Below are 27,241 nucleotides of genomic sequence, written 5' to 3'. Positions count from 1 at the left end.
AATCTATCATGTATGATTTTTCAGTCTTCTATTTACTTATTAAGTAACTTGGTTCAGGCACCAGCAACAAATAAATGTTCAATGTGGAAATTATGATCAAAGTGGTAACTGTAGAATCTATATAAGCAACGATTAACGAGATATTTACGTTGCTTTAAGTAATTAGTTGGTCGATATGAAATGTACATATCCCAAGAGAAACGGAACGCCATTGGCATGTACTTCGTAGAAACGGCATAAATTTCGACAAATTAGTTTGACAATGTTTCTTTGTGCAAATTCGTGCGTTAAATTTCATATTGTTCGATGTTTCCTAGTGAAAATGGTTAATTTCCAGAAAATTGTGCTACATGCTCCACAACGTTGATTCCTTATAAAATCGCAATTTGAACCTCGTCAATGTAAATTCAATCTTCTGGAGTGAAAAGAATAAGAAATGAAACAAATTTTTAGCATAAGGTTTATCATATAGGTGTTTAATGCTCGTTATATAATTCTATAACATGACGACAAATTTTTATTAAATCACATTTTCTTTACACACAACTTTTTGCACACTATGCGATGAAAACAACAAAGTTGTACTCCTTAATTCAATTTTGAAAGTATTTATTAACTGCATTAACTTAAACCACTTCTGTATTTAAATAGCGCGAGGCACTTGTCTCACGTAATTATTGTAGTTTCCAAATATTTTATACTAGTGACATTATACTTAAGTAAAGATGTATCGTAAATAAGTAGTAGGTATCGTAAAATTCTTTTTACGTGTGTAAAGTGACGAATAGGAAAATCATTCTGTACTTTTGTTTCATTGTAACTACATGAATCATTATATCTGTTTGTATCGAATCGGAACATTCTCAAACGAATAACAAATCTATTAAAATCGTATTTTTATGTCACCCCTTACGTTTCATCTTCTTTCGCATAAAGAATTTTATTTTCTCTTGCTATTATCGCTGTAGATCTAATACTATCGTTGCTCGTATACGGCTTACTTATCACAGTAGGAGAATAGAGAATAATCATGCACAAACGATTTCACAATACAAGCATTACACAGAACGCTTTTACACCGATGAACAAACATTTGTCAATTGATTCTGAGAATAAGTCATATAAACATTGCCACTTCAGAATTTTGCGGAATAAAAATGTATTTTTAATTTTTGAAGGTAAGAAGTACGCACCTGTATTAAGAAAGTCTTTGCGAATAAAATGTAAAAGATACGAAAAAGGTTAAAGATTCGCTGAAAGGTTAGCTGATCGTAATTTTCCTTAAAATAACTTTCGCTGAGGGTATTTCCTGCGCATACTTGCCACGCGAGTGAATTGCTCGATTTTTATTTGTCTCCTCCTCCCTCCGCCTCTTAGGAATCTATATTTGCATTTAATAGACATGACAAAGTACATACGTTGTTTATGCTTGAATAATTCATATTTATATTTAAGATTGTTCCTTATTACGTTTACTTCCGTGCTTTAAATACGCTTCATTATTTCTGCTTCGGCTGAAAGAATGAAATAGCGTCGTTTAAAAACACTTGGTGGCAAATGTATTCCCTTGATTTTTCTAGCATGATTTACAACTTCGATTTCTCAATGGAATATACGAAGGGATTCGGGATCCTTTTGGGAAAAAATTGCAATAGATTTTCCAAAAATTCTGTAGAAGTTAGCAGGTATCCTAATTCCATCAAAGATATTAAATTATCGCTTAAACATTCGCGATTGCTTGTTTAATAAAAAGTGAACCTGAGTTTTTAAATAAAAAACAGACGAATAGATGCTTGAGTTTTTACATATTCTAAATTACTATCCACTATAGCAAAGAGGATAGATTACGATTATTACTTTATATTTGCCAAAAATGTTCTCAGAATTTCGATTCTTGGTACAGTATCGTTGATTTTCTCCGTTCTCATATTTAATCTTCTATGTAGCCAAAAATTCCAAATATACTACGTGAAATTAGCTACCTAATTCGCGGAAAGTCTATACTAAATGTATTAAGGACAAGTTATAGCGAACTACGTTATTTTTTTCTCCATAAACCTTAAATATATTCGAACTGATTCCAAATTTTTAAACGCTAATAATTTGATCATTGAAACGTTAGTTCACAAAAAAAAATAGGAAAGAAGATATACTCTAGGGAAGATTTTACGGCATTAATTATTATTCATAATTCCCTTTCGAGCTACGTGTATCCATTGCAACTGAGCGGAAATATTATACTATGGAAAGAAAGAGCCTTGAGACGACTGAAACCGAAGACATGTACATTTCCTTGAACATGTATTCGCATTATCTGTTCAAGTTAAAAACCGCAAATAATGGAACGCGTAGTTCTCTGAAACTAGGGACGAGCATTTAGCATCCGTGGATAGACACGTACAGTATCTCGGAACACAGAAGGTGAACGTAGGTGGGCCCCTTGCAGATTCCGATACAGTTATACCGTTCTATGTGCAAAGAAATGAAAGGTTCTGGAGCGCGATGCATCTAAAGGATTCGAGAGGAGAAGGCACCTCGAGAACGCGATAAAAATGTTCCTCGACAGAGAAGAAACACGCGAATGAAAAAAGACAGTTGAAACGATGGTAGACACGTGATAGGGTTGTAATAACTGCTCGTTGCTATACAGTTCAACCTCGTGATACCTTCCTTCCCCTCTGGCTTTCTTTCTTCTTTTTCGTCTTCATCTGGCGCCCGAACGTCGAACGGCGTGAATCTTTGCTCGTGTTGCGTAGTCGTAACAACCCGTGAGACCGAATTGCGAGATTAGATGCAAGTAAGAGAGTCGTTACACATATATATAATGGGAAAGGAAGCGATGCCTTTAAACAGTTTAAACAGACCGATTACGTTTAACCGTCTCGTCGCGCCGCGTTTACGGCCGTGATTCGAATGCTTTATTTATGCTGCAAGAACAAGAACGCGGATAGTACGTAAGAAAACGTTCTTTTCGTGAGAAATTCTCTTCTTCTTTCTCTCTATCCAACTCGACCCTTAACGAATAAATGATGAACGACCTGCAGATAGAGATAAGAGAAAAAGTAAAGAGTAAAATTTGCTGATTAGAAATATAAAACATAAAAGATAAAGGAAGAAAGATACAGTCGATAAAAAACATACGAAATGCTAAAAGTGATTTCATGAGATGCGAAAGATTAGTATCACGGAATAGAAAGTAAAAGTAAAAGAGTGAAAAATTTGCTTTGCTTTTTAGATTTGATATTTGAATGTACATACCATTGATATGCAAAGTATATATGAATGTCTGTATGGTACATGCGGCTGAACTGCACGGACTAAAAAGAAAGCAATCGTTTTTGAACATCGAGGAATTTATAGAAAACGATGAGAAAGAAAACAAACAAATGCTCTATTAAACGATCTTCCTGCGAGAAGGTGAAGCAACGATCGAAATCGAAGGTAGGGAGCAACGAGACAGAAGAGAGGGACATCAAGGAGCTGAAAGTGAGAGAGAACTTACAGGCCGCGCTACTCTTCATGATCGAGGGACACCTCTCTTTATCCCCATTCTGTGTAGAGTTGGTTAAAGTTAAAACGCTTCTCTTTCAGTTGTCGCTCGCCAACGTAGCGTTTCGCGCGGTGTCACGCACGCCTCTCGGCGATTTCGACGAGCTGCTCGTGTTTTGCGCACGAGCAAGCACGTGTTTCGTCCTCTACGAATGCATTTCCACGGATTTCTTCCTGCCCGATTCCACCGGTTAATCAATCGCGTTTTACCGTGTCACGTACTTCCGTCTTTCGTTTCTCTCTCGTTCGCTTTCAGCTTCTGCTTTTCGCCCGAAAATCGCTCGATTACCAAAAGTGAAAGCAACGGATGAGATTTTTGTTTCGATGCGTGTTGGCCGTGTTTCCGTTTTAAGCTTGTCGAGCTCCATGAGAATCTAAAACGCATCACTGAATCCGGTAAGTTGACCGTCGAATTTTTCGTAACAATGTATCTCGGTGATGTCGATGTTCCAGTTACGATTAAAATGCTTCTTCGACAGTGCCGAATAAGATAATCGATATGTTGGGTAAACATAATTTTTAGCGTCAAATTAACCTCATGATGTAGCGGTATTCCAAGTGCTCGATGTGAAAACGAGACATACTCGAAGCAATGCTCGATATTTCTGTTTATTTAGAAAAATTTCTCACGCACTTCCATGTCTCTACGGCCACGTATGTCAAGGTACTGCATTTTAACATTTAGGAGCATACATATGTTTCTGTTCAACTTTAAGTTCAACAGAATGAAACAAAGAGTTAAAGTTCAACTTTACTCACAGTTCTCACGAATTACAAATTTTATCATACGTATCTTATACGTTTATCCTGCGAACCCCTCGTTTCTAATACGAAGCTAGTTAATGAGAAATATTTACAGACATCGTGAACAGGATCTAATCCACGTTCTGGACTAACTCGTATACCCTTGAATCATCGAATACTTCAGATTAGCAACAGCCCAAAAGCATTCCGCCTCGAGGAAACTAGCATTTTTGTAATCACATCGGAAACTATCGTTAACAGAGGATGTACCATACCAGTGTCTTTTATTTAATTAATCGCTAACACAATAAAAGACGATGATAAGATTGATAGGTTGAATTTAATAAGTGTATAAGAATGAAAAGGAAAGTAAAGCTATCCGTTTTAACAAACCGGACAGTGGGAGCGCGATTTATTTTTAGGTGAAAGCACAGTTTACATACTCGATTTCGAAGAAAGCGATTCGATGAGCGAAAGTGACGGACGGTTAAACTTGTTCGACTATGGTCGAATTTTGTCGGTTCCCCGGTAAATCAACGGAGTCATTATCGCTTTCGCATCTTACAGGTATCTTCGGAAGACACGTGGTACATGCGCGCGAATCCCATTCTCGTATGAACAATTACGTGGCCAAGCATACGCCGACGCGTTCGCATAATTTTCTTTCATAAAGATATTAGACGACACTGACTGTCATTTAAAGTATACATATATATTTTTAAACGGATATACAAATGTCTGTTACGTCGTGAGTTTATCATCGCATTTTATCCATTTTCACGGCTAGTTAAGATTATTTCAAATAAAACACGTGCTTTGAAAGTATATTTCAGATTTATCGTTCGTGCGTTTATTGCATCTACTACTTGCCTCGATTACTCTTTTAATTCATTGTTAGTAACATTTGTAAATTATGAACACGCGCTTTAACGTTTTGTCTTTAGCCATTTTTCTTTTCTTTTCTTTTTTTATTGTAAGAACGTGTTATATAACTTTAGCGAATACATATATATCTGGTAAATAATATATTTAATTGTACAGTAAAGGTAATTTTTTAATTTTGTGCTAATACGTGCAATATATATGTGTCATGCATTATAACGTGTAATATGGTTATTTTAATGTTAAGATGCTTTCCATAAATGAATGACATATGATGTCAAAAAATTGTATTACCTTATATAAATGAAATTTATCTTTCTTATATACCGTATATATAAATATACAATATATGAGCATTTATGTATTCGTAAATAATTGATTTTATTATATATAGATATCACGAAGTGCAATAAACATACGTTTCCGGAGTAAACTATAAATATACCATAACTTATAATTTATATTTTATTTACGTATATTATTATAGTAAACAAGTTAATATATATATAATCTTTATCATTATTTATACATTACTGACAAATATTATTAGGACAATAATGTGAAATGAAAGGTGTAACATATATATGCAAGTACACATTTTTATAAAAAAAAACAAACACAGTTTATAAGATAGAACGCGTTAAACAATTCAAATGAAAAAGAGTAAGTAAAGCGAAATTAGATTTATGTAAAACTTATTGCGAGAAGAAACGTTGACAGGAAATTGTTATTTGCAATAATATCGTTCAATGACATAATTTTAGCGAATGTCTGTTCAAGTAGAATATCGAGGGTCTTAAAATCAAGGATACAATCGTAGTTCTCCGAACGTTAAAAACAAATTGTTCGAGATATTTTAAGAAGTAAATAGGTGAACATGTTTTTAAGTTTCCATGAACTTGGATAGAATAGCTTAAAATATTACGATCTTGTTTACGAAGTATGGTTTTATGTCTCGTATAATAAAATAAAGCGACTGGTGCTGCGCATAGGATCAAGTAAATATAACGCGAAAGTAAAGTAAATGTCAAGTAAGTCGATTAAAGTAAATGCACTTGGGTTTCGAATATAAATATTATATATATCAATTAATTTTTATGACATTATTTCATGCAATGCGAAAGTAAAGTAAATGTCAAGTAAGTCAATTAAAGTGAATGCACTTGAAGTTCCTGATATAAATATTATACGAATAAATTAATTTTTATGGCATTCTTTTATTGTTCGATAATTAATGTTTCCCTTATGAAATTTTCAATCGAAAATTGACATATTTTCTTTATCGCTACTAAGTAATGACTTGTAGTAACTCTTTTCTTATTACTTTACGCGTGCACTATGTCAACATTTAAAATCTTACATTTACGACATATTTCTTATTCATATTCATATTTTTAACCATATTACACGAAACTCGTTCGATTACCTTGAAATAAATTTTCTCGATACTGTTTAATATATATACACAATATGTATATCACGCAGAAGTGGGCGACCAGATATTTGCTCGAAACTCCATTTTTGAGAAAATGGAGTTAGAAAAGAAGAGACTAAGTGCCGATTTAATTCTTAACTAGATACAATCAAAGTTCATTTATTCGTAAACGAAATCTTGAAGGAAAAAAATGTGACTTATCTTCTGTCTATTGATTATTTATAAATGCAGTTGGTATTAACCAAATGTATGTATATGTACACACTTAACAAATTCTCAAAGTCAATTTTCTCAAAGACGAAGCGTTACATAAGAAAATCGTATTCCACATTTTCGACTTATTTCGATTTGTTTTCGCGTAGACTCACTCTTGTCCACTGAACCATAAATCGTGATTAATGGAAGGGAATGGAAGTGACTTGTTATTATGGATAAGTGTATTGACGTAATTCCAACGTCATGATATGACATATTATAATCAGATTAGGACATTGAGGTTTTATAAATTAATACTGCTAATTGTACGTCATAAATATCATTTGTCTCATCACGTTACTTCTCGACAAGTATCATCGCTATACAGTTATTTATTTTACTTAAAGTCGCATCAGCTACTATGGTCATCAGCGATTATTTTTATTCCAGTGATATAATATTTCTATTTTATATTTCGCTAAAGTTATATTCAATATATAATGTCATTAAGATATATAGAGGTACTAACACTGACATTATCTTGGATCAGCATCTGTGTATTTACCATGCCATAATTTACGTATAATTGATTATCAATTAACATAATATTTTAATTCTACTCGATATTTACTCTATATTTATAAATTTATAGCTTGGAATTATACTTGTAATTACTCAAATTCCTCAAATGCTTCACGCAATGACGTTTGTAGCAACGCTATTTCCTTCGAAGAAATAGTCTAAACTATTAAAAGTTTAGATACTTAAAAACACAATGTCATTCATTGCAAGCCAATTAGAAAGGCACGCGGTTTGTACGCAATATCCATGACTATATTGTTTTTTGAGACTTGTATTATGAGTAACGCTGCATAGCCTATTCATTAGATAGATCTCCCTTACCTTAGGTAAATTACCTTAGGTAATTTGAGTACCTTGAGTTGTTTCTACCGCGGTATATCTTAATTTAAGATCGTGATATGTCGATATTTGAAAATTATAATTATGATATATTAAAAATTTGGATATATTAAAATATCTATTATATTATATTATTATATTATATTATATTGTATAATATCTATAAAATATTATATGTAATAAAATATCTATTGAAAACAGTATATATTCTATTTATATCATATATTAATTATTAATTATAATATATTATATTATAGGTATATATATTTAATTTCTTCGTCGTATAGCAATAACTAAGAAAACATTAATAATCGCTATTATTAGCTATCATTTTATTTCTATCTTGCATATTTTCTATCAATATATAAATATTCCTCCTTCTTTACTAATTCTTTACAAATTATTAACACAAGTAATGAAAGAATATTATTGATATTAATTATTATCGATTAAAGACGACTTTGTAATACGTTCAACATACACATATTTGTATGCAAGCAATTTCTTTGAGTTAATTCTAAAAAGTTGTTTGAAAAATATAATTTTTATAGCTTTTGTTATAGCATAATTTTGTCACTGTCGTTAAAGTGACATGTCTAATAAAGCATCGTAAGCAAGGCAAATAAGTAATTCTTTGTATCGTTAATCTGCATATTTCCATAATTGAAATTTATAACATTTTTCATAAAAATAAAATTTATTATGGTATTATACGATATTTTATTACGAAATTGTTATATTTTTCCATCCAGCTTGATTTCCATGACCATTCCATTTTCTTGTCCTTCGCTAATGATCATCCTGTGTTTCAATCTTTCTTACGCTTGAAACAATTTTTCACCATTATACTTGGTGTAAGTTTACCCGTGGTATTTTCAACGAAATGTTACACAATATATTTATTTATTCCCTGCATGTACAATTGTGGACTTACGCTCGATAATGGTTTACGCTTCGGTGAGCGATATATTCGCGAAATATTGATATTTCTTTGTCATTTCAGGTCGATCTCGCGGCAATACAAGTATCACGTGAGGAAAAAAGAGGAAGGAAGAAGCCATTAATTTTCGCCGAATAATCTTAATCGCGTTATCTAGAAATATTTTAATATTTCAAGTTGCGAATAATCAACCTATATTTTAAGTATCGACTATGTTGTCTGATTTTGTAAAACGTAGGATAGCGTTAAAAATGTCAGTGAAATTGAAACGTGTTTAAAGGAATTTTTCGAAGTGGATATAACACTTTTAAAGAAAGATTATAGCTGAATTTCGATGAAATCGATCGCTGAAATAATTAACGTACAGTTCGTTTGAGATCTTGAACAGTAATCACGAAATTCTTTGTTCCTGGTTGATCATGAAGTTTATGGTAATGAAACGTGATTTTGTACACGATCAAAATCACGATCATCAAAGCTGAAAGTGTAAAATTGAAAATTCACAATCGAAGGACGTAACTTTGTATTTCCTTCTAAAGTGTCGTCCTGATTCTACGGTAAGTTGAGATATATTGAATATTTAAATAAATTGAATTTGAATAAATAATTTTATTATTTTCACCTTGAAACTTTAATAATATTTTTGTACACTTCTTTCTCGAATTTGATTTTCTACTAATATTATATAATTTTATTATCGAAAATTCTACACATTTGTGCATTACTTTTAACGTTTAATATTTTAGTATCGTAGTATTATAGAAATATTGTTCACTCTATATAAATGAATACCTATTATAGTGTTCGTACATCAGCTGCAAAAAAGTAACAATAATATACGTATTCGACTTTAAATCGTATTTGCAGTTTCGGTAACATGTTACAGAAATAAAAAGAGTCCGAGCAAACTGTCGAATTAAATAAGAGCTGGAAGATTGTTTCAAAACGATTGAGAGAATTTCTTTGTCTGTTTGCAGAATAAAAGTAAAAATGTCACTGGTCAACTTTACCTTGCCGTATCAGTCAGCAACGCCTACTCCATTCTTCTATGGTGGACAAAACGGAGGACAGTCGACAGTGAACAACCTTCGTTTAAATGCCGTACTTCCGCCTGCGCCCGCTCCAAATTTTAATGACCAAGAACCTTTCCAAAACGAACCGTATATACCGCCCGCTGCCTATCAGCAGCAACAACAACAGCAACAACAACAAAGACAACGTCAGTCGACCGTTAACCGACAAAGAAATACAAACACGTTCGTCGAAGATTCGTCTTTTTCATCGACACAGGATAATCGATATGCGAATTACAATCAAGATTTTCGAAGAACGCAACCACGGCAACAGCAGCAACAAATGAGACCTCCCCCGTCGCTGCCACAACAGCAGCAACGAGTTTCGGTAGAGAGGGATCAAGATAATTTTCGAACATCGAGAATGCCGGAACAGGAGAGCTATCCTGATAGACCTAATGGGTAACTTCGCAAGATTCATAATATTTTATTATATACATTTCATCTAATCGATTTAATTGTAATCTCTCGATTTTGGTGATTTTTCGTTTAACTTTGTCGTTATTAAGTTGTTATCTACACTCTTCATTGTCGATGTGAGTGTATGTGGTCAACGATTTCTTAAATTTCGAAACAAAAAGGGCAAAAAGTGGTGTGAACGCGCGGTCACCGGTTGATGGAATTTTAATTTGACGAAAATGTAGAAATTTCGGTGTACATTAAGGGAATCATAATTAAAAGAAAATTAATTAAATCGATTATAATACACGGTAACGCATAATTCCGTTCTTTTGAATTTCATATTTTTCCGTTAATTAATTAGATGGCAATACGTGTAATTAAACTCAATGTGCTATGTAGCGGAGTACACCAATATTTTCGTTTTAAAGCATCGTTTATTGCCGAACCAGCGAAAGCATTTCGTATAGCAACCTTAATTGCTCTCGTAATTATTTATGTAACGATCAGCTGAATGCTTTCTTGTTGCTTGCCATGCATTCCTAATGAATTTCTGACGAATATTTGACTCGTGTGCTCGCCCGTCACTGTCGTTCCCTCGTCCGGCCAATTATGTCATCGATCCATACATACGATATAGCTTCTTTCATCCTGCGTTACTTCAGATATGTAATATTAAATATGGAGTACAATTTTTTGTCAAACTTAATAACAATTATCATAAAAGGACGTCATTTATCGTCCCTTTTTTCAACTCGGCAAACGCGGAAAGTACGCGTTCCTGCTATCCTTTTAATCCTTTTTACCGGCATTAAGCTAGCATTCTTTTGTAATTTTCACGCTTCTTTTCATACTTTTACATTTTCTTATATTTTATTTCGTATACGATTCAATCACTTACGTAATATTTTTTCACACGCACACACACACATATCATAAGAATCTCTAAAAGGTTCGTCGAACCCGCTAATGTGTTAAAATTATACATCAAATTTACTTCTTATATCGTAATTTATAATTATAATCCGATGCAAATGCCAAGTATTTCGTTGTTCAGTTTTTGTTTATTTTGTTAAAGGTATACGAGAGTTAACGGTGAAAGTGGACCTGGTACAAAAACTTCGATTCACGCTGTTTTAGACTATGATGACGACTTCGACGATTACTACGACGACAAAGATCCTGAGATACCAAGGGACGCTCACGTCACACCCATTCAAGGCCCAATCTTTTTAAAGAACGGCTCGGTCCCCGTAGTGCCACTATATTCGTATCCTCAACTAAACAATGGTACATTTGTACAGATACCGGTAAGTTTGTAAACAACATCATGGCATATAATCATTTTGCATGCAACGCTTTAAAAACGTCTCTGGAGAATGAGAGACCTTCACTTAGCAACTTTGTTGCCAAGTAGAACAAGTATAAGGACATTCGGTAATTAATCTTCCAAAATATTTGTGTGACCTCTGTTGAATTATTTACAGTATTATATGTTACGATGACTTGAATGACGTCTTGCTACTGACACCTGTAAAAGTTTCTTACAAAAAATCTCCGGCGTTACAGACATGACGCTAATGAGGTCGTGTGTAATTTGGCTTTCTCCTCTTCAATTTTGTTTTTGTAAATGCTCTTTAAAATTCCCCATGAACTTTTCTCGGAGACAATGTCATTTTACAGTTTTAGACGCAGCTTTGAAACATGATATACTTTAATTTCGAATGCACGAACTGCATACACGTAGGTTTCGATAGAAGATAAATTAAGGTATAAGTATTTCAAGTTAATTTCAAAAAAGTATATTCAAGTATATTTCAAAAAAGTATTTCAAGTTAATATGAACAGAGAATGTGTAGCGACTAAAAGCGAGATAAACGTAACTTTAAAATATCTTTCCCTTATAAAAAATTCAGGTCATCTTGTGTTCTTTTACATAACACTGCATGTTCCTTTTCACTGCAAATTTTTTGATAATGTGTGTTACGTGTATGTGTTTATGTAGCGTAATATATTACAATATAATTTATAGAGTAATTTGTCCAATTTACGAACTATAATACAGTCATTCAGTTCCAAAAGGATTGACACCAAGTTGATATAGTACCAAATATTATGGATGAAACGAGTTCAACTAAATTCATATCCGAAAGTGCTTTAATAAAGAACTATAAAGAGTCAAAAATTCATCGTAGAGTAAACTAGATTTTGACTGTATGATTCTTTACAATCATTGACTGATGAACCATTGATCACTTACTGATTAGAAATACATCTCTAAATATGATACTACTAATATTTTTAATTATCTAATTTTTATTTCACAATTACCTATAAGATTATTAGTAACAAGTACTGGACGAAACGCGCTTGATTTTCTCAATCATCCATTATTTTGATCTTTTGATCCAGGATAGCTTAAAATATCCTTCCTCAGACCAAATTGAATAGAAAATTAATTCTTCATGTAATTGTTCAAGTACAAAGCATAAAACGCGAATCATTATTTTTGTAGAAACCAAAATATATGACTGAAATATGTAGAAGTGCGGAGCATAAATGACTCTCGACACCTGAGGCCTTAATGATGAAAATGATATTATTTCGTGAAGGAATAACAAGGCAGCGTCTTTCGTGTATTGTTTAATTCTCATTTGTATTTTGATTTCCAAAATTTTATAGGACAAAGCGTGTCTGCATTTTTCTTACTACAGTATATAGTTGTTTTCAACTTTTTCAAAAAGCATTTGTCACAAATATAACGATGATGTAGTTGGTTTTCAGTTTTCACTGGTTATTCAAACGTTTTCTTTATCGTTCTTTGATTATTTGGTATTTAATTACTCTTTATATGATTAAGAATATATTTACAATAATTATATCTCTCTATACCGATAAATAGCTTTAAGTTGAAATCGTATAAAATATAATTATAAATGACAACGTATAATCATTAAACGTTACGAGACGCCGACTGTTTTAATATCATTTCGTTCATGCGATTCTTACGAATGCCGAGTGACAATGGTATGGTGTGACTCATAGGCTGTTGAGCGGAAGAATTCGTTGTGAGTAGAAAGTATACTGAGCTGTTCACGCACGAATTACGAGTATGGAATATATAAGTAGATTTCGTCAAGCTTAGACACAACTTTCAACAAATTTGTTAGATAATCCCGATCTCAGAATTAGGTCGCACGTTTGTCTCAACCTTCGTGACTAACGCGCTTTTCATAAATTCCAAATATCTGGTTCGCCAGCAGTTCACTAACTATTGCTCGAAACGTTTCAAAAGTAACTCAAACTTTCAATTATATCTAGACGACACGTTTCAAACAATGGATTATCCATAATTAAAACTCAAGATCGTTCTTTACAACGAAAAGATCGTTCCGTCAGGAAAATGATAGATTTATTAAATAACGATAAAGCGTTTGCAGTTTATTAATTCAGAAATGTTTACCGTGATCTCTGCTGGCAGTTTTTTGTACAATTTGTTCCTTGAGAACGTCGCAGTCCAAGACTCGTACTTGAAAAACCATGGCTCGTGTTCGAGGATCGTTTGAAAGGTGATCGAACGCGGCCGTGGCTACAGGAACATTCAAAGTCTATATCACTGGCGTGACATTTTCTTGGAAGCACCCATGACCCCAAATATCTTCCCTAGAATCTCGCAAATGTACGATCGGTCGAGTGCATGTACTTCGCTTACACCTGCCCAGCTGTTTTGCACGTATCTCCTCTTAGTTGTATGGTCGTACATTTCTGTAAAATTGCGCATCGTGCAAAGAATTCCCTGGTGCGATACTAACTTTAAGGTCAATCGATGTACTGGCATTGAAACAGTAACCCCTTGACCCGACGTTCCATTTCTTGTTAATTTGTTTAAATCGACAAACCAATTTATCATTACATATTTACTTGCGAAAGACAAACGCTAATTTTCCGTTATCTATTACCATGTCTTTCGTTAAATTTATTCTTCTCGTGAAATTGCTCGTAATTTTTATATATGAGATCAATATGAAATTACTTTAGACTACTACATAAGATCAACACTATTACTAAGATAACACTACTACACAACACGCAGTAAATGAAATTTCTAAATTTAATGTTACATCCTAAAGCGTCATTAAATGCTTGTTGTATTATCTAATAGTTTTACCGAGAATTGAACATTTTATTGAAAAATTTCTAATTATGTAAAGATATAGACTATTTCGTCTATATAATTGCGATCTGAAAAGACGACTTACATTGCGCTTACTTAAGAATAATTGATAGTGTATAACATAAGAACAAAACAAATTTTGTTTTCAGATCATTAGAAATTATTAATAAAAATGGTTACTATGTGCGCGAATGAAATTTTCCAGGCAACGATTCTCAAACAAATATCTGTCGTATAGAGATAGAACGGAACAATCTAATCATAAATCTCAGATCTCCATAGTTGGATATTGGGAAAAATGTCGACCTGATAATCCGGGTTTTCCAGTCTATTCGAAATTTAAATCGAGCATGACTCTTATATGACGGAAGATACAAATACTTCTCTATATCCATGTCAACTGCGCTCTGTTAGTAGTTAATAGCTTTTTATCTGTAACAAATATTAATTTTCAGCCATTTTCAAACAGTAGTCTCTTTTACTTAAATTAATGAACGTAGTAATTGCAAAATCGATGTTACTCCACCCCTTGTTTACCGAATACAGTTTATATGACATATGAAATATGGAATTCTATGAAATATGATTAAATACAAAGTCACTGTAGTGTACAAAGCCATCCTTTTACTAGTTTCCATAAATTATTACAGCATTTTGACCAGTTTTTCCTTCATATTATTCTCTATAATCAATCTTATTATTTATAATGAAGTATAAGCTAATACAATCGTCCTTTACGCCAATTTTATGCTTCTCTGTTATGCTGTCCGCTATTACGCTTTGGCCTTGCAGTACTAACATTTAGCCTACATAGTACGTGGAACAATTCTGTAATGCATCCAGTATTTAGAAAATTAAGAGAAGATAATGCTCAATTACAAGTTGATTGTCTATTACACTCGAATCTCGTGATATATAATTAATCGTAATAACACGCAATAAATGTCAATACGATGTCTCTTTTCTTCTTTTTTTCTTGTTCTTTTGCTTCGCATAAACGTGTTAAAATCGATTCGTGATCATCGATTGTGAAACGTAGCGATATAACGACGTAACGATGTAACGACTCGCAGAATCGTATCACAGTTCGGAAGCGTTCTGGTCGATGTCCTCGGTCTGATCACTGAAAGTTAAAAAGAAATATGTTTAACCTTCCACGCTCATTCCACAGTTTCACGTGATTCTTGCGTCGTTTTACGACTTTACGACTTCATGCGGGCTGTTTTTGTCAGTCGTCGTAATTAAGGTATTCCACTTCATAAAAGTAAATTGACGGATTTATCTCAGATATGTGGTTCATGAGTGAGATATGTAGTTATTGAAGATAAATTTAACACCAAAATTAAGTTCCTTGTTTGTAACTATGATTGACATAAATATTGTTCAGGTCTATTTTTAATCATCAGTAAATGCTTTTTTACATACGGTTCTGGTAGTTTGTATCTATTTAAATGTTTTCCTCCTTTTTTTTTAGCGAAAGCGGGACTATAATTTAATTGTGCGACCTTAGTTACGAATTTGTTACTTATACAAATCTTTTGTGTATGTAGGTACAATATTATAAATAAATATATAGAATAGACGTAGCTATTATATTATCCATCAAATAATACGGCACTAAGATGCATGTAATTTATTATTATTATTCATTTTATTTAAAGCCGCGTAATTTGTTGTCCGTTCTTTGAACAGCTATTCATATTTATAGCAACTGTAAGATTGTAAAATAAAGACTGTAAAATAAAAAAGAAACAAATCAGCTACTTGAATTGTGCAATTTTGCGTTATCTTTTAGCTTCATATGTGATTTATATAAAGTAAAATTATTATCGAGATTGTCATATCGAAGTATTCTTGATTTACAAAGTAGCAAGCGAAATTGAAATTAGCGACTGACAGCATTTCGAAATACGAATAGCTACCGATTTCTGTTAACGACAGAAATCGTTCAATCGACTCAAAACTATTGCGATTAAACTTAGAACGTGTTTCTAGTATTTGCTTCACCACTTGTCTTCATTCGAATGACGAAATATTATAATTAGTGCCGATGAACCTATATTAAGATTAACAACTTGCATCTATTATTTATTCATTTGAAATTGCTCGTTGACATTTGCACATATTATTTAAAATAAGTTCGTGTGTCTTTGTACAACAAGTAAATGTGCTTTTATCAACCATGTCCATTGAGTGTCAGGAGGTTATTGCTAACGTTAATAGCTTCATCGATCTTTCCTCTTAACTGTTTGCGTGTATCAAGCTTTTCGATTAGACATGTCCTCGACTTCCTAGCTCCAAAGAGAAGAATCTGAGGAGGATAAGTCAAATTAATGTGGAGGTCGTGTCACAGTCTATCTCTATTTGACTCATCCAATCTATCGATCGGCAAAAGTCTCATTGAGCAATAGTGTTATGTCTCTGGTAACACAGTCAGGTTGATCATCGTGCTCGTCCATAAATGATGTTGTATTTCTAATGGCCCGCTATCTAAGCACAAGGATAACCAATGTTGCAGAAGATCTGTTTGAGATAGTCCTGTGAGATAGTCCTCAAAGAAATGAGATCTGATGAAACGAATGTCTGCTAATATATATCGCACATTTGCGGAAAGTTTCTACGTGAAAATACGTTGCTGCGTACGATTGTGGTCTTCTTGAGTATCATATATTTGATGTGCTCAGGCGTGGGGATTTCTTCTTATTTATACCATCGTACCAAAAATATTTAAATTTGTCTAAATACATTAGTACTTCGATGTATATCTCCTTATCTTGATAATGAAGTTGAATCGATTCATATTTATTGTATAACATTTTTTTTATAAAAAGAGACTTACCAGATGTGATGGCGAAGTTTCTTCGCGTATTGGTCATCTTATACGTTTTTAAAAAATTCTTAAGCGATACGATAAACAAATTCATTATATGCATATTTTTCATACGTAGACTAAAAATATATGAAAGGTTATCTAGGTATAAATATGTATTTCGATGTTTTAAAGTAAACTTTTAAGCAAACAATGTTTCACACAGATATAATTTAATACGTTAAATAATAATGACGCATAAAATACGCATCTGTGTTGTTTTTTCTTAACAGTAAAATAATCTTTAAATAATAATATTCATTTTGTATATTCCTTATAGTACGACTAACCGGAATTCTTTGTCTTACCTTTTTCCTAAATTTTAAGTGCCTTATAAATTGATTATAGGATCTATGATGCTGTCGAAACCTTACTGCAGCCTTCGGACTACTGCGAAGTACACATATCTATAACGACGAATATTTCGCGGCGATATATTCGCAGCGGTATGTTTATATGTACTATACCCAAGTATTTACGTGACGGTCTATGTGTTTGTTTACGCCAACGCAAAGCAAGAAATTTCTTCTAACACTGCAAATATGTAGTGCCTTTTTTTCACGTTGGAATTATGTTGCTTTTCTCTTTGCTGCTGTTCCTTTGTTCCTTTTAACACGCAACAAAATTTACTACGTAATTAATAGAAATTGCTAGAGATCGTTTAGTCAAATGATTTGCTTAAACGCGACGAATGTGTGAAAATGTTTCTGCTTTGCAATTTAAAATATGGTATTTTTTGGTGTAGAAAGCGAGCGGTGAGATTGTGCCGAATAGTAAAATCAACTAACTCAAATGTTGAATTAGCTCAGATCTTGTTCATTTAGTCGTTAGTCGGTTGACAATAGCGTATTGTCAATATTTATCCACATTACGAGATGTGACTGGCAACTGTCCATTTCAAGCCTTTATTTAACTGCTCTGCTTTTCTAAGTAGAATAGACAGGCAGTTCAGATCTCTCAAATATACCTTCAAAAACTACACAAGTTACAATCGTGCTAAAAAGAGAAAGTAAAGTTTATTAGCAATACGAAAACGAAAACTTTTTAACAGGTTATCCGTTATTAAGTAGTAACTTATGAACTATTTTATTACAATTACTTAAAAATGGCATTGTTTTCTATAAGAGAACAATACAAATTCATTTGTCGTTTCACAAGTAATTTTTGTGTAAATAATGAACAGCATTTTTTACTAGACATTCTAATTTATTATTCACGTAAATAATATAAAATTGAATGTAACACAACATTCATCCCTCGTTAATTTCGTACATTCCTACGGAATAATGAATAGTTCAAGAACGTGGTAAATTTATAATTTTGTTCAACATTGTATGTATAATTATGTGTACATACGAGCATGTGGAATATACATATGATTAAAAGGATGTAGTAGGTATTTTTGCTTATTTTTATTATTATTTAGAGATATTGTTGGTTAGTTAGTAGAATCATGAGGTTGGCATAGAGCAATGAATATCGTGATGAATAAATATAAAATATAAATATTTAAATTTTATACTTAATGTTTGTAAAAAACCCAGCTACATGAATAAAATAACATTATATGAGAGAATTTTCTAAACATTGGTAATGTTTGGAAATTTTTCAAGAGACTGATGGTACATTAAATAAATAAATGTTTTATTATAGTATGCCATAAAATCAACATATCTTACTTAAATTGAGTAAGTCATTCAGTTTTATAACTGTCCTTACGCAACCGACATGTGATCTTCAGATTTCATAATGATTACATGTTCATTAAGATAAATAAATGATTTAAAGCATTTTTGTAATATAATGTTAATAAAAATTGCATTTTTCATATTATGTTACAACCTAATAGGAATAAAAAATTGCATTATATACTATACATGTAATCGCACGTTAAATGAAACCAACCTTTTTATCATTAACTCGCATAGTTATTGCCAATAAATTTATATTGCAAAATTTTGGAGCTTATTAAATCATTCAGAAGTATACAAAATTCATTTTCTTTCTTTTTTCAACTAATTGTATTTAATATTATTACATTTTAATATTTTATATTCCCTGCGACACACACACAGAGTATTCATAAATTGCATGTATACTAAACACACATGTAAACAAATAAAATTAATGGAAAAAGTTTCGCTTTGACAATATTTTCATTCTGTTGAATTTATTTTATTTCGTTACTTCCGTTGTATTCTGAATACAGAAAACAGAACATTAATATGCAAACATAAAAACTGGCTTCTTTTGTAAAGTGTTATTAGTAGGAAACATTTATTTGGTAGTAACAAATGTAATAAATAATTATTTTCTTTACGTAGATTTCCAATTCATATATTGTTTCGTACAAATAAGATTCGAAATACATACAAACAATTTAATAACCAATTATATGTGAACAAGAAAATATTAAAAGGCACAAAGATCTAAAAACATTTTTTCATTTTTTTCTCAAGTCAGTTTTACGTTTATTTCCTTCTTTCAGCAATTACAGATCTCTATGTTATATAATTTTTTTCAGTATAGTAGACTAAATTATTTTAAAATCCAATAATTAAAACATCCGCATAGATGTTATTATATTTCTTCCTTAGACAGAAAGTCGAGCTTAACATATGTTTCATTTACTCATATCAAAATCGCATACAATACAAAGTGGTAATTTAAAATTAGTAAGTTTTGTGAATATCGTAGGTATAAAATAAATAATATTTATATGAAAGTGATTTATCACAAAAGATTATAGAAATTTAAGAATGTACTATCGTATTGTCGCGATAAGAACAGAATTTACTTGAATTTAATATCCTAATACCTCTACGAGCTTATACGACTTTTTCTTTTTGATTTCCTAACTCATATTAAAGTACTTTCATATTCACAATTACCATTTACATACCACTTAACTATTAATCTAACGCATTAAAAAATTGCAAGACGAGTACAGTGAAATAATGGAGCTATAAATCAATATGTACCATAAGTGTCATTTTATCTGTTTGCTTATCACATGTAACTTAATTTTTTAATTCAATTCGTGTGAGAGATTACAATTCACTGGCGTAGAAACACGGCGTGATTCATTTCTGGCGGGCAATGCATCACGTTGCTCATACTTTCCTCATACATACGACGTTCCAGACTGACTCGAGTCACTGAATGACGCCTACTGATTCTTCAACGGAGCCGTGAGTGTAGGACGATAATCATTAACGGACCCGATTTCCGGTACAAATCAGCAATTCTATAATTATAATCATTCGTGGCGTTGATCGCGAATGTACGCGCATTTATGTAAAATTTACTATACTTCAAATAGTTAAATACTTCAAATCGAGGATATATCGATGTTGAAGCAATTCGTAATTTGGTATTCACTACAAAATATATTCAATCCGATTATTAGCGAATTATTAGTTTCATATCATTTTTATATTATCTTTAAAAAATTCTCTATTACTTTTGAAGGCTTGAAATGACTTTCATCGGATATATTCTTTACTCGATACGATACACTTCAAGTACCATTTTCATCATACTAAACAAGTGTTCTCATTCTTTTAAACGGAAGTATAAGTAACTGACTGTTATTTTTTTTCTCAGATTTCTTCATAAACAGAGAATAAAATTTTTAAGCCCAAATGTTACAACACATATCTTCCCTTTGAGTGTAACACGAAAATAGAAGTTTTCAATGAATTTAAAGCGTAGACATAGTTAGAATATACAGATCTGATAAGCATCGCTGATATAGTGCTATTTTCACAACTTCAGTTTCTATATAACATTGTTCCTTTAATTCTATTCATAAAGTAGGATGATACAATTTTTGGTATTATTTTGGAACATGATGTATATATTGTATGTGCACACATCAATGTACATACGTGTACGGTAGTGTACACATCAATATCTTTTAAAAGTATTTAAATATTGTTACCACAAATCGGTCAAAATATCCGGATATTTATGAATGATATAGAATGTGTGTGTATATTTGTATGTTCAATTAACTTAAATATAGTTGAAAATGTTTTTTCATATATCGATTTTCATATACAAGTTTATATTTGTGTGGATCGTAGATAAACTACAAAATACACCAAAATGCACAGAAGTAAATGAGAATTTTGATTTTGTATAAGTTAAACGTTGTGCAGCGATATAGATATAAAGTTAGATATTATTAAATATTAAATTTCACTTTTACCATATTCAGATACCATACCATATCCACAAGGAATCGCATAGTTTCCGCTTTTATTCGATCAGATCCTGTATCTTCGTCCTGCGATCTTCGTATGCGCATTTCGATTATTTTATTTCAAGTCAACATCTGTCGCGACGAGACAATTGTTTCCTCGATGAAGACGTCCTTGCGGTTGATCGTGGGTGTTTCCATGACATTACTGAAGTGTATTTTCCGTATATCTTTACCATCCTTATTCTACAAAGCATCTAGTACGAGGATGCGTAGGCCATATACTATATAATTTACAAAATATGTACATGTCGAACCGTACATATCGTACGGTTATTGCGCAGGTGTTAACGAATATTCTCTGATTGAAGACGTCGTTTCACATTTCTTTGATACGAACCTTGATTGAATAGAGATAGAAACGACCAAAGGGTGGTTCTTTCGGCTCGTGTCTACAATGCGAACGTGTACGACGATCGAAATGGTCAAACACGCTCTCGACTCACACGAGGCGTGGTTGTTTGATGTCGATCATTTTATGTGCATATCTTCGTCACTCGTTTATATCCTATCTATTTAGTATTTCCCCGTTATTATCTTGAATTTCTGTTTTGAGAACTACAAGAATTTTATATATTCTATCGCAGTATTTTCTATATTTTATTTCGAAATCTTTCGCGACGAAGTAAATCGCATCGTATCACGTAACGTACGAGTTATTACGTTCATATCGAAATTGCATCTTCTATTATATCGACTAATATTATACTGGTCCAACTTTTTAGAACAATCTTTCTCGAACTGTATACCTATTTACTGTAATTACTAAGTAAATATACAACATAAATTTAATCGATTTTAAATAACCTTCGAACTAACCGCGCCTGTTTTGTTGTGCAATAGAGGTACCTGCGTGATATATTTTAGAAATGGAAAAATTAATATACTTTAAGTTATAATAGATGTAGAAGATGGAAACTCGAGGACTGTATACAAGAAATAATTGATCATTTTCCCATATTTGTAGCAACGAATAACGAGATTTGCGATGTTTATATGGTTGACAACAAATTATAGAATAAAATATTGCGAATTTAAGACACATTATATTTTTGTTATAGATTCTTTGGACCGCACTTTCCGTTGCTCTGGGAGTCGAATTAAGGGGAGATTTGGTACGTGGTGTACCGTGCATTAAAAAATATCATCAGCTGTTCTGTCCAACTGCCGGAAACACATATCCAATGTAATACCTGTAACAACAACGTAGTAATATTTTACGTTTACGTTATTATCTTATTATATTACCTGCCACGTATTTAGCATATAACTAATAGGTATTTGTTATGACATAAACGACATAGTTAGACTTGGATGTAAAATAAAGGAAGATTCATACTCGTTTGCAGTATCATATGTCATCACATTTAATATTCAATATTTCGTAGTAACATTTAACGTAATGATGTGATAATAGTATTTAACGTAATTAGTTCATAATATTACATATAACATTATTAGCAATACAGTTAGAAATAGTAGAAGCAAGACATTTTACAGATATCTTCAAATCTTCAAAAACAACTTTGTTTACTAATTATCGATTTTTCTGTAGGAAAATTAAAATTTTTATAGAAGCCACTTCAAAACTGAAAGAAAAAGTTTGGTTGACAATGAGCCGTATTATAATTGAAGCATCGAGAGCAAACGCGGACTAACTTCGACTCAACAAGCTGATTCGTTGTCTACAATAAATGTGACCACAGAATATCCAGCGCAACAGTTGATTTCGTTATGTTATCAGGTTTTGACGCAGAAAAATCGAGTTCTTACGTGTTTATACGATTAATACAGCTTATTGGAATAAATAAACGCTATAAACACATATTCAGAAAAAATGTATCTTCGTCCATTTTATGTCATGCTTTCAATGCCTCAAGTAAAAGTAATAATATTCATCGATTTAGTTTACAACTAGTTTTCTCACACCCTGAACTTTACGAAGAATTATATTAGATTTCTTATACAATTACGTTTCGTTTCATGCAACATATTCCTCGCATTAAGAATTTTTAATAGGTGTTCATAAGATAATGAAATTTAAAACGATAAAATACTTTTTAGAGAACGGATAGAACGTTTTATTGACGAAAATAAGGCGTTAATGAAGAGAATGTACGGTGACTTCGAAATGAGTTCAGGATACGGTTCTCCGACAAGAGAGCCCAGTCATCGGACACGTAGGAGACGAAAAAGTAGAGAAGCTACAAAGCATGATATCCCCGATGGTGGACCTAGTTTTCATGACGAACTGGATCCGGAAATGGAGGCTGATGGTGACTCATATTTTGCTAATATCAGAAAGACCAGAAATCCCCGACAATCTCCTGGAAAGAATCGAAATGACAGTGGCAGGTACTTTCTTCGAGAGCTTGAGTTTATAGGTCCATTAAAAATCGCTAATGACAAGATACCACTATTCCATAAGATAATAATTCGAATTGATTTCTTCTATCGATGCAGTTTTTTACTTATAGAAAGTTCCATTTTTTTTCTGGCCAAAATTTATCAGTATATCCAATGTGTATAAGCAAGAAATAAATATCATACAAAAATAGGTCGTTTTAAGCTTCGTTATAAAATTATAACAGAACACGACAAAAGGAAAAAATTTTTAGCTTGCTTACACCACTGCACCTTTTCGGATGTAGAACTTGGAATATGAAAAAGTTTATCCAAGAATTAATGTTGACTCACTGTCGACTGATAAATTACATTTTTTACCATCTACATTCTTGTATCCATTGGTGGGAACAGAGGACATTTTAAAATTGTGTATCAACAAGGAGTGATTATGTGATTGTCTCTCTATAGTTTGCATTTTTCCTATAACTTTTTAATAAAGCTCCAAACAATTTATATTTACGTAACATTTTTCTATTATTTATAGCTACAAGACAAATGAGAAATATTAGCACGAAAACAATACTAATACTATCGTTGTAGATAGAAAAGAAAATTACCACGACAAATAAAAACGTGGTAACGTTAAGTATTAAACAGCCGAATATTTTTCAGAATTGATGCATGCGAATCGAAGGTGGAAATTGTAACTCCTTATTGGGCCAGCAACAGCGCTGGAAAAATTCGTGCCATTGTGAACACACAGCATTTCGAGCAGGCTATTCACCAAGAAGTTTGCTCGTAAGTATGTTTTCATACGTGACTTTACGCAAAATCGGAACTTTTCTTCAAAAACTTTCCTCTTGCAGGAAAACTCAGACAAACCGCTGTACTGGCGATTGCGGTTGCGAACAAAAGTACAAATGGCACCGACTACTTGCGTACGACCCTGACAACGATTGCAAAGGTATCTTCATGGACTGGTTTCTCTTCCCTTCCTGTTGCGTCTGTAGATGTGACCCGGTTCCGAACAAATTTTCTTCGTCTAACAGTCGAAATTAACATGACTTTTTATGAGCAAAAGTCTGTTACAAAATGATCGAACTCGTGATTCAACTGCGATTACGAAGAAAGCTAGTAGTACTGTATGCAGATTGATATTGTCTTCGAAATGAAATTGAATTGCGGCAAGAGAAACTATCATCCTTTTGCTTTAAGCAGGTTTTAACAACGCCATCGTTTCGATAGGATAAAACTCCGCCACATTTATTCAATTAAGTATAACAAATATGTTTAATTGACGATTATTACATTTCGTCGCTAAGAAAATCCGCCTTATTTATGAATATAATACTAGAAACTATTGGAGGAATTTCTACTATCCCCTTCCTACTGAGGAGCGTTTCTCCCTTTCTTTGTCAGATTATTAGGATTAAGTTATATAAAGGATTAAATAAACAGATATAGTAGATTATGAATTAGAATAGATATTAGTTTTCCTGCAATACTTTTTGGTAATGCGAATTAACGAAAATTTGTTATATTATTAGTTGTCTATTGTTATCTATCTTCATTTATTGTAAAATAATACTTATCAATGGTAAACTACGGATGTTCATGCATTTATGGGAAGTTTCAAGATGCAAAAATGTACAGAACGCACATAACACACAGAAAGATATTGTACGTGCAAAGTACCGAAAATAAAGTACTGCTGGTCATAAAAATCTTCAAGTTCCATGTTTTCAGTAGTGTTTATAGAGATAGGTATTTGCATAAACATTCACAGTCTAGTGATATCGCATTTAATACAATTTTTGTTACTAATTTAATGATCTATCGAACATCTATCAGCAGTGTAAGATCAAGGCAACTAATTAATAAGGAAAGGATAGCAAAAAGTAATATGAGAAGGAACAGATGCATATTAACGCATATATTATGTACTATATTGGCTGTAAATTATAAACAAAACAGAAATAATTATGAAAAAAGGATGTCCTTTGGTCATCTGAATTATGTGAATAATATCACAGCCCGGTTTAGCGATACATGTAACTAATATAAGTATAGTATGCCCGACTTAAACGTATACATACCACTGAAAGAGCGAAAATAATGTTTTACATAAAAGTTGTTTGGAATACGTGAATTTTTGAAATTCTTATTTCCAATGATTTGAATATTAATACGATTTGTTAGGTATTATCATATTGATGTCACTTTATTACGTATTTCAAAACGAATTCAATAATGTTCAATAATATTTTCTCAATAGTTAGAGAAATGATAGAGTGTATCCATTTAAAGTAGACATATTATACGTATATTAAACATGCCATAGCTTTATAATTAGCAGCTGTATATTTACGCGAGTTTTGTTTATTTTAATTTTCGAATGACAATTACAATAATTTTTTGCAACTATGTTTTTACATATTATATCGTGTTATGAACATTATCGACGTAATAATGTTCGAACTGCTATTGTAATAATAGACAACAGCGTTAAAAAAACAATAATATTTAAAACAGCAAATAAACTATAATGCTATTTTCGTAAACCTTTTAAACGTAACGAAATAAGATAATCGTAATAAGAAAGATCCGAATTTCAGTTAGTTTGTTTAATGGCAACGTGACAATACTAATACAGTTCATATATTGGCGATCAAAATTTTTCAGCTCTATATCTTTATAAATACATAATACGCATTTGTTGCTTTCTCCTGTTAATTACAGTCTAGTTTATTAGAGAGAATTTGCTTATGATCGGCAATTTCGTTATGACCTTCCCTTGCAACTAAGATACCCGACGCCCTCGTATTAATTTAAAGCAGCATTTAAATTTTGGTGTATCAAGGTGCTGCGTATTTCGAATGTAAAAAACAGGAAAAACTCGTTCCATAGTACCTTCGGTATGCTTTTTTATACGATAGACAAGATAATTATATTCGATTGAAAAGAGGCTTTTCTGCTGCGCAACCTTCGCGTTTTGTCCTCCATCGTTCACGTCGACATTTTTTTCCCTCCTTTAGTTTAATTGTAAGTAAATAAGTAGATATGCGCCGTCATTTAGTTGGAATGCGTATCCTGTTGTCACTTCTCTTTCTAACAATCTAGAAAATATAATTCTCAGTAATCGACGCTGTTACTTCTTTTTCGTCAGAGCAGTTAGATCATTATATTCATTACCCGTGTTTCATTGTTTCTTCTAGGATATGTATCTTCAAAGTCAAATACCGTGTAACGAATCTATATAATTACTAGTGTGTATAAATGTAATTGCATAGAAACGTTAGAATACGAATTAGAAAAATATTTATTAAGTTATGTACGCGAACCGCAAACAACGAGATCCAAACGTACATATGTAACACATTATATTCCTATATTCGGTAAAATAGAATTTTGTACATACGCGAAATAAATTCTAATTATTATTCCCTGGAA

The 27,241-nt window shown here is 32.2% G+C and overlaps 1 protein-coding gene across 1 annotated transcript; it reads left to right on the top strand.

Moving 5' to 3' along the window:
* The first annotated feature begins 3,311 nt into the window (after positions 1 to 3,311).
* LOC126928861 (protein spaetzle 3) lies at positions 3,312 to 27,241 on the top strand. The gene is made up of 8 exons (XM_050744703.1): positions 3,312 to 3,945; positions 8,730 to 9,223; positions 9,644 to 10,141; positions 11,217 to 11,448; positions 22,507 to 22,631; positions 23,510 to 23,800; positions 24,464 to 24,589; positions 24,658 to 27,241. Exons 3-8 carry the CDS (start codon positions 9,657 to 9,659, stop codon positions 24,848 to 24,850), a joined length of 1,452 nt encoding a protein of 483 aa, XP_050600660.1. The 5' UTR covers positions 3,312 to 3,945; positions 8,730 to 9,223; positions 9,644 to 9,656; the 3' UTR covers positions 24,851 to 27,241.

The sequence above is a fragment of the Bombus affinis genome, chromosome 2 (genome assembly GCF_024516045.1).
Source record: "Bombus affinis isolate iyBomAffi1 chromosome 2, iyBomAffi1.2, whole genome shotgun sequence".
Classification (NCBI taxonomy): Eukaryota; Metazoa; Arthropoda; class Insecta; order Hymenoptera; family Apidae; genus Bombus; species Bombus affinis.
This window is presented reverse-complemented; position numbering and strand designations above follow the sequence as displayed.

Bases quoted from the DNA above. Each gene is read 5' to 3' on its own strand.
- LOC126928861 (XM_050744703.1), top strand. From the start codon at position 9,657: ATGTCACTGGTCAACTTTACCTTGCCGTATCAGTCAGCAACGCCTACT. The intron at 10,142-11,216 runs GTAACTTCGCAA...ATTTTGTTAAAG, and splicing joins TATCCTGATAGACCTAATGG to GTATACGAGAGTTAACGGTG. The intron at 24,590-24,657 runs GTAAGTATGTTT...TTCCTCTTGCAG, and splicing joins ATTCACCAAGAAGTTTGCTC to GAAAACTCAGACAAACCGCT.